Source organism: Apteryx rowi, unplaced genomic scaffold (assembly GCF_003343035.1).
Source record: "Apteryx rowi isolate R43461 unplaced genomic scaffold, aptRow1 scaffold_27, whole genome shotgun sequence".
Lineage (NCBI taxonomy): Eukaryota > Metazoa > Chordata > Aves > Apterygiformes > Apterygidae > Apteryx > Apteryx rowi.
In genome coordinates, this window is record NW_020449085.1 from 2,351,590 (window position 1) to 2,360,549 (window position 8,960).

An 8,960-nucleotide genomic window follows, 5' to 3' on the forward strand; every position below is an offset into this window, starting at 1 on the left:
AAGCCCTCACACGCTCTGAGTTTTACTAAATCCTTAGCTCCCTCTGGCTTTAAATCACTTCCACTTCAGCATATGTGGATAGTTACTAGTATGGAGCAGCCCCAGCTGGCTCCAGTGGCAGATAAAATACATTAAGGCTAAATACAGTAACAAGTTTTTAGGAAGAACACATGCAGAAACCACCAGCCAGAGGCTCTCAGTTCCTACCAAGGTGCTCTGGGAGATGTCAGAGTTGTAAGGCTGTACAAAGCCCTGCTGAAGGCAGGGCTTCAGGAGTGTGTTGAGATCTGAATTGGATTCAGGGAGGCAAAGAAGCACAGTTAAAGTCAGTATCAGGATCCGGTTCACTCAGTCTCCAGAGGACTTCTCCAATCCCCCCACCCCCTTGAAAGCCTCCCACAGTCCTTCAGGTTTATTTTTTATTGGATAGACTATAAAAGTTGAAAACAGTGATTTAAATGGGGTTGCTGGATTTCCAGCAGACAGTCAGAGCTCCTAGAGCAGCAAGGATCAGAATGACAAGACCAGCAACTGCAACCAGCCCCAACACCATCCACAAGTTCCATTCTGGATCTAGGAAGGAAAAGCAAGGAGGTGGTTACGACCAGAGCTGGGACCTGCCACATATACCACCCTTTCCCTGAGCTTGCCCTACCTCGTGAAGGCATCCTTAGGACTGAATGATCCTGCCAGCTGTGGATGAGGAGGGGTCCAACCACAACATCTGCTTCTTTCACCAAAGGATCTGAGAAGGAGGACACATGAGTACACACAGGCTCATCTAAACATTTGCTCTCCCAAGCCATGGATTAGCATTGAGGAGCCAACAGGTAGCAAGGCAGCTCTAGCCACTCAGGTCTGACCAAGTTAGCCATTGCAGTAATGGAGCACAAGAGGCATGTCAAGACCTACCAGGCTGGGAGGACAGTTCTCTCCTAAAACGTCCTCCTTGCCTTCGGGAAGCAGCATGAAGCCTCCTGGAGTGCCCAGCCAAGCCACAGCTCCCCACCTCACAGCAGGAGCAGACATCCCTGGTGCCTTCCACAGGAGCCCAGCTGGAAGAGAGCCCTGTGACCAGCCTGCCCTGCTGTAGGAACCCCTCCCATGCCTCCTCTGATGTCCTAGAAGGAATCCCAACCCTCCCCTGCCACCCATTCAGACCAGATGGCCAAATCCACCTCCCAGGACAGTGGTATGCCAGATGAGAAGCCCAAGCTCTTTACCCTTGGACAAGCTGCTATTCCAGCTACTCACAGGCTTCTGGCTTTGTCAAAGGAGCAAGCCTTGTTCAGAGGGTCTGGAGCTTGGTCAGCCAGGGAGACCTTCAGGTGGCAGGTGATATAGATCTGGGGAGGCCAGGCAGAGTAGAGGCATTAGGCTGTCATTTGCCTTTATGGCATACACTTGGCTCTCTCATGCATCCCATGCATGAATTTGGTCTCCAATGGACCACCACCTCCCCAGGTCAGCTCATTCCCTCCTACTTCTTTCAGGACACTTAAGTGTTCAGCTACCGGAAGCCCATCAGAACAATTGGTCAAAAGGAGGGGGGGGGGAAGCGCAGTGCTTGTCTTGACCAATATCAGGGCTGGTTTTCAAGAAGCACCTTTGGCTCAGAGAGCTGACAGTCAGAAGCAGTAATGAAAGGACTTCATTCATATTTAGCTATGAGGCAGCTGCCTAGAATTACATCCCAGGGCAAAACTTCATTAACCTGGTCTATGGAGTGAAGTCACATCACTATCTAGCCAAGCAGAGATCACTTGTTTTAGGAGAGATTTACCAGGTTACTGGAATTTTCTGTGAACTTGAATGCATCTACCACAAACTGAAGCACATCTTGCCTGGGTCTTGGGGATATAAAAGTTGAGGTGGCATCATCCAGTTGCCCATCCACCAGGCATCTAGGCACAAGAGATGGTCGGCAGGATCCCACTATTGTAGATATCCATAACCAGCACAAAGAAGCATCTCTAAGTAAAGGCACAGCCAGCTCTTACCCACTGAAGTCAATGAGAGCATACTGAGGAAAGGAGTTCCTGTCTGGAGTTGGGGTAGCCACACAGCTGTCCACAAAGAGCCTCAGAGGGGCATGGTTTTCTGTATCAACACTAGCTTGGAAGTGGAGGACCTCTCCCAGCTGAAACACACTGGAGGATCTCTCAGCACTCCAGTCATCTGGAAGGGAAGAGGTCATGATGAGCTCCAGAAAGGGAAGCCAGTTGGTTCCCTTGTGTCTCACTGCTTCCATTTGAGGAAGAACCCCCAATAGTCATGAGCCCTAGCAGCTGCCCACATGGTAAACAACTGTACCAAAACAGGGCTAAGCCAAGCTGTCTGCTCCAGGAGTACTGGCATGACCCACAAAACCAGTTCCCAGAGACAGAGCAATACCAGCACCAGTGGTGCCATCTAGTGAAAGTGTGGCTGTCTAGGAGAGGACAGACCCAGCCCCGGGTTGCTGGGCCATCAGGCCCCTCCTCCCCCACTGGAGACTTACCCTCCATGAGGCGCAGGGAGAATGCCAGTCTCTCCGCTGAGGACAGAGTGGAGTGGAATGGCACCCACGTGGGCTTGACGGCATTGCTGCTCACGTTCTCCCTCCTGAAGAGAGATGCCCTTGGTTAAAGGCTCTGCGCTGGCAGGTCAGCTGGAGGGACAGCTCAGCCTCACTCTCCATTGACTCACCTTGGGTAGTGGCACTCAATAGGAACCACAGCAGGGGTGGTGCGGATGATGACCAGGTTGCCAGTAGGGGCTGGGTTATAATTTAACTTTGTGCTGTAGACTAGCACATCAGGGGTCAGCTGGGGAGAGACACACATGTTGCATTATCAATTAATTAGGAGCCCTATTCCTTTGGCCTCACACAGGGAGCAGCACATTCAGGACTGGAGCTTCAGTACTGAGGCATTTCTTCTGGCACTGGACACAGGCAAGCACCATCCATCCTGTTGCAGGGACATTCCAGGCTGAGGAGCTGCTCCATGCTGCCCCAGGACTGTCTCTAGCCAGCAGCACACAGCAGAACTGGATACAGAGGTGCTCAAGCTGATCTTTTTTCCCCAGTTTCCCTGTCCTAGTACAGCAGACAGGGAAGTCTGTCCTTTGAGATGTCACAGGCAAAGAGTAACTTCTACTTAGGGAGGATTTACTGGTGGAATCTGCAGCTAATCATCTCTCTGCTGGGACCTCCCCAGTGCCAGCTGTATACCCTGATCATCCTAAGCCTCTCCCAGGGAAAGAGGGACCACTTTAGTCTTAGCTTTCCTTAGAGCAGCTTCATGCTATGATCTAGCAGCAGCATGCAGATGCCTCCTAAACTCGGCACCAGCTGCTGGCTTGCTGCAGAGACACTCCCAGGACTAGCTTATCTGTACTCAAGCCTGGAGGAAGAAGTGACAGCAAAGGTGTTCTGGAAAACTTTGACACCTCTGTACCCATAAGGGGAAACCTATTTTCTCTGCCTATTTTCTCTTTCTATTTTCCAGAGCCTTCCCTGCTCACACACCAGCACCAGAGCTGAACCCTAAACCAGATAGCATAACTTTCATCACCCTTGAAAACAGATTGAGATCTTTCAACTTCTAAGAAAGGATTTGAACATCTACCTGACCAAGAAGTCCAACTACACCACAACACTCTGCCAAAGCAACTTCTGCTTTGTCAGGTTTTATATCAGTGCAAATTCTTCAGCAAGCAGCAGAACATTTGAGCAGCACCATTAGCCTACAGGAGCTTCAGCAGAGTTGAGCCTGGCCCTAGCAGTACACTGATCTGTATTTACAGGCTGGCACCCAGTGAGTTTCTAGGGGTAGCTTCAGCATTGCTAGATGGAGGAAAGAGGGCAGTGGGATGAGATCAAGTGAGCAGGGCTGAGACAGCCTGAACTGTGATCCCACAGCCCTAGCGGAGGAAAGGCAGCACTCAAATCTCATCCCTCGGACAGCTTCTGCATTGCTGTACAAGAGCAAGGGATGCAGCAGCCTGAAGCACTGAGGCTCAGGCCAAGACCCAGCTCCCCACCCCAAGGCTCCAGTCCTGGGAGACATAGCCTTACCCTGAGGATGCTGCCGCACTCGTGGAGCCCTGCCGCGAAGGTCACAGTGTTCTCTGCAGCGCTCATGGCCGCAGGCTGGCAGGCAGCTGGGCCCAGGGTCAGGTCAGCAGCCCTCACCAGGCGCCCCGTGCCAAAAAGGTCCCTGTGCACCGTGACCACCATCTGAGCCTCCTGGCACTGCACAGCCACAGGGTGCAGCGGGGATGCAGCCCGAAGCTGGGAGACATCAACCCAAGCCCAGGGGGAGGGCTGGGAGAAGGCACGGGACTGCCCAAAAGAAAGATCCCCCCCATACAGCTGCACATCTGACTCTCCTCTAAAGAAACCCCAGGGGTTGTAAGAAACTACCCCAACAAGAACCCAGCAGAAGACAGCAAACCCCAGGCTGCTTCCAGGCCTCATCTTGCCTACCAGAGTCCAGCACAAGGGAAAACTGCTGCCCAGGGACCTTTTGTAGCCAGCACCTCCCTGCAGCCACTCCTACCCCAGGTGATGCCCATCACACATCTCAGCAAGGGGAATTCACAGCAGCTGGGAGCACCACTGTTCCTTGCTGGGAGCTCAGAAATCAATCATGATGGGGTGATAATGAGGTGCTGGAGACAGCAAGCCTCTCTGAAAGTCAAGCTTAAGACAAAGGTGTCTTTGGCAAGCTCAGTATTAGGCGTATCAATAGTGTTAATCAGGGGGAAATACAGGCTGCAGCCCCGCTATGTTCAGCCCTTTCCCCCCCTCCCCAGTAGTGATGGCTCCAGACTAACGGCCACACTGCAAACAGTCTGTGCCTGCCACGGTACCACTTATATCTTCCCAGTTTAAACTGAAACAAAGTCAGTCTTGGCCTGGACAGGAGATGGCTTCTGCTCTGACATAACACTTTCCTCACTGGATCTCAAACTACTCTACAAAGGATCTTTAGTGGCATCATCCTCAGCTTGCACATGTGGAAACCGCTGTCCCAAGAAGGAGGGTGCAACTCGCATCTCTTAGTCCCTCAGCCTTTGAGCCCGTTGTGCAATGCAGCCTGTTTGATGGGAAGGTAGGGACAGAGGTTGGGTGGACAGGAGGGCTGAGGAGAGGCTGAGCCAGGGCTCGAATCCCTCTCCCCTGTCCTTGGCTGGGCTCAGTCCCTTGCCTGGTGAAGGTGAAGTGTTGACTTTGCTGTGCAGCTGACCCCAGTTTTTTTCACCTTTTTTCCTGAAAACAACCAGCTCCACAAGATCCACAGAGGGCCTTGCTCACTGGGGTAGCTGGGGTACAGAGTGACATGGTGAGAGAGGGGGTGCCGGTTTCCCAAGACGAGCTCTGTATTCAGCTGCCAAAACTCATCCCTGTCCCAGCTCCCTCAAGGCTACAGTGATCCTCATGGAGCTGCTCATGTCAAGGGCAACTGGACATTTCCTGGGCAAGAGGAATTCATGATCATGATTCTCTACCAAGTAAAGACACAAAGGAAGAGTACGCTGGGAGGCCTTGAGATGACCAGAGCATCTTTATATCAGGTAGTTATGCTCAGCCTTTATACCGGACTAGGAAATGCTTGGGGGATCATGGAATGCTTCAGTGAGGAAGGAACATATGGAGATCATTTGGTCCAACCACTTGATCAAACCAGGGCTAATATTTAGACAAAATCAATGCTATAGAAACAGCAGTCTTAATATCAAGATCTTGACTTTTAAACTGTGCTCTGCATTTTCAAGTGGGAGAAAGGAGAGGGGAAAAGCGAGAGGGAAATGTGTATATGATAAGCAGATAGTGAAGCTCTTCCATCCTGCTGCTACCATGCCTAGTTCTGGCCTGTGGTCCTGCCCCTCTGACTGCATGTTGAGCCAGTTTGACTCACTAACCTGGCACTAACATTTTCTTGGCTGTTTTCCACCCAGTGGCCAGGGGTCCAGGGAAGCACCTGGAATGTGGTGCTTAGAAAAGAAGAGAAAGGGATGAAATTGGAGGGATAGGACATCTCCCTTCAGCATCTGTGAGCCGTTAGAGGATCCCAACAGCAACTCATGTAGCTTCAGCCAACATGAGCACTGGGATTTTCACACCACGGGTGTGTAGCCCAGCATATAGTGCTCAAAGAAGCCCAGGCAATGGAGACCTCATGGTAACCTCCTCCAGGGCTGAGGTCTCCCCCACCCCACACTCAGCAGCTGCCTGCAGAGCATTTCTGAGGGTTCCTGGCAAAACCTGCGTGATTCCTCACTCGACAGACGATGGGCCTTTTTTGCTCCAAGAAAACCACAGGAGAACACAAGCAGCCTCTGAGAGCCCCGCCAAGCTAAGCTGCTCTGTTCAGAGTGCAAATGAAAGGCCTGTAGATCATTTAAAACCCAGGAAAACTCTCAAAATAAGTGTTAAGAGTGACTTCAGAGAGTTGGCAAGGAACTTATATTTCCTTCCACTGAAAGATGTTGATTTTTGGCAGGGAGGAAGAAGAGCAAATTTTAACTTGAATCAAGTGGAAAAGGGAAAAGAAAATTTCCTGCATGTGGAAATATTTCTTGCATGTGGAAATATCCAGAAAAACTTGCTTAGGGAGTCCTGGGGCATGGGGCAGCCCTGGGAACTGACACAGTAGCAGTTCAGGTTGTCTTGGGGACCCTGAAAGGAAGGAAATAAGAAAGCAGGTGCTCCGGCTTGCTTCTGCCAAAAGGCTAAACGGACTGGAGATATTGCTGCCACACTTTGTGACTGCAGAGGGATTGTGATTGCAGATTTCCAGGGGAAAAGTGCTCTGCTGAAAAATATCCCCTCCCCAAAAGGGACTCCTGGAGTCATAGGGAAGCAGGAGAATTTCAGCCTTCTCCCAGGACGAATGCTGATACCCAACTATCAGGTGAACCCTAACGAACCAGACCTAACGAACTGCCGTTTCTGCTAACCACCATGCTCCGTGCCCCGGTGCCGGCTCCCCTTGAATGCAGGGTGCCTCGCCGGGTGCCTGATCCAGTCCAGCCGTGCTCAGATGCATACGTGACTATTTAGCGAGGTTGCCATCAGACTGTGAAGGGACAGTATGGTAACGAGGCGCTTGAAGTTGCCCTGGGCTCGCTGGCAGCGGAGCAGCCGTGCAGATACCACCAGGGCATGAGCAGGACCTGGTCGGCCTGGGGGAGACCGCAGAGGAGCCGTAGCCGTCAGCGACACCGAACTGCGTTTCTGCTCTTGCAGAAGGAGACTCCACACGGTGGCGTCCTCACTGGCTGCTCCCGACGTGCTTCCAGACGTGGTACGTGTTTTCAGTGAAAGGGAGGAAAATGCTTCTGCACAAGCAGCCGTTTAACCGTTCCGGAACGGACTTGAGTCAGCAGCTTCCAGGGCAGGACTGGAGGAGGATGACTGGTGTTGGAAACGATTTTTACTAGAAATAACGCACAGAGCAAACAAAAGCAGAGTGATGCGTGCCTCGTCCTGGGAGTCAGCGCCCCGGTCACGCGGAGGGGTGGCAGGAGCACCAGAGGCCCCCAGGCACCGTCTCTCCAGGGACCCCTGCCAGCCAGGCCAGACGTGCCCGGACATAAAATGTTCCCCGAGGTGTCTGGGCAATCCCTCCCTTTTTGGGTGGCACAGGACAATTCAGCTTCGACCTGTTCTCTCCTCATTCCCGAGAAGGACTGGGAGCCGGGAAAAGCGACCCACTGCCACGGCATGCTGCTGAATCACCCTGCAAGCTGCAGCATGCCTGCTTGGAGGGCTATAAATCAAAGAGGAGGAAAAACCAGCCTGTGGGGTTTAAGTGACATCTGGGGATGGCCATGGCTTCAAACAGCACTCCTTGTATGGGACTTTAGGGACAGTACAGAGAACGTGTGTTCTGCTCCCGCCGCTGGGAAAAGGTTGGTGGGTTCATTGCTTCCCTCACACACGCAGGTCACTTTGACTAGGAGCTTTTGCAAGATTTGCAGCAAACCTTGGTCTGTGTCAGGGGACAGCTGTGGACCCTGGATTCCTGCCCTCACGTCTCCTTGCGATGAGGCTTCCCCCCAAATCCTCTTCCTGCCCTTGCTTGCGAGCCGTGCCCTCTCCTGCCTTCCTGCAATGCCAGGCGCGTGGTCTGGCCCTGATGGGAGCCAGACGAGACACCCATGAGCTTATGGCAGTAGCTGGCTTGGTTTGCCATGGCTGAATCAGATCACGTCAGTGCGATCCAAGCCGGATATCTGCCAGCAGGCAGGACAGCTACACGCCACGCAAAGGCAAGTAATGTGCATTGCTTGTTCCCATGGGGAGCACAACGCCAGGCTTTCTCGGCTACTCCCTTAGCAAGCAGGACCTCTTGGTGCTCTCTCTCCCCTGGCCTCAAGCCAGGGCTTAACCTAGGCGCAGGAGGATATCCAGATGCCTCATATATGTGCTAACTCACGCAGGTTTTCCAGGAAATGCTGGCAGCCTGGTGGGCTCCTGGAGGTGACTAGGGATGGTCCTGCCTCGAAGAAGGGAGATGTCAGCCCGCTCTGGCCGCTCCCAGATCCGGGGTCTGAGCCTGCTCCTCATCTCCGGGCTCCCTGTCTGAACTTGCAGCAGTGCAGGGAGCGGCAGGCTCACCCTGACCGTCTCTTACTGCCACAAGGCTGGAAGAAGAGAGATTCCTCCCCACCCTCCTCAAACCAAACGGACTTTCTTCTGCCTCTCTGTGCTCATCTGAGCTGTGCTGAGGGCTCAAGGGACTGTTAGGCTGTGACAGCGTCCTGAGAGTGAGCAGAGAAGCTGGGTGGGGATGAACACACTTTCCTCCAGCACCCAACACCCCACTAATCTCCCTTTACAAGCAGTGTCCAGGAGGTGGGGTAGCTGGACTCCTAGGCTGTTCCAGACGCTTTGCCCTGGCCCTTTTTACATTCCCCAGTGGTTATTATGGAAATGGAGAGCAAAAGCAAATTATTAGCAATGCACA

At 52.7% G+C, this 8,960-nt stretch overlaps 1 protein-coding gene across 1 annotated transcript; it reads right to left on the reverse strand.

The window, feature by feature from the left end:
* Positions 1–447: 447 nt before the first annotated feature.
* On the reverse strand, positions 448–4,559 carry LOC112967263 (zona pellucida sperm-binding protein 3-like). Its single transcript, XM_026068295.1, has 9 exons — positions 4,061–4,559; positions 2,689–2,807; positions 2,501–2,604; positions 2,001–2,178; positions 1,784–1,904; positions 1,255–1,346; positions 913–1,055; positions 656–745; positions 448–573 (listed from the first exon to the last, which is right to left on the reverse strand). The coding sequence occupies exons 1-9, from the start codon at positions 4,460–4,462 to the stop codon at positions 455–457; spliced, it is 1,368 nt and encodes a 455-aa protein (XP_025924080.1). The 5' UTR covers positions 4,463–4,559; the 3' UTR covers positions 448–454.
* Between the last annotated feature and the right edge of the window lie 4,401 nt (positions 4,560–8,960).

What these genes read in the sequence shown, in the direction of transcription:
- LOC112967263 (XM_026068295.1), bottom strand. Translation starts at nt 4,462, where the DNA reads ATGAGGCCTGGAAGCAGCCTGGGGTTTGCTGTCTTCTGCTGGGTTCTT. An exon ending in GCTCTCATTGACTTCAGTGG is followed by an intron (nt 1,905 to 2,000) that starts GTAAGAGCTGGC and finishes TCTTGTGCCTAG; the next exon opens with ATGCCTGGTGGATGGGCAAC. An exon ending in TTTGACAAAGCCAGAAGCCT is followed by an intron (nt 1,056 to 1,254) that starts GTGAGTAGCTGG and finishes GCTCTCTTCCAG; the next exon opens with CTGGGCTCCTGTGGAAGGCA.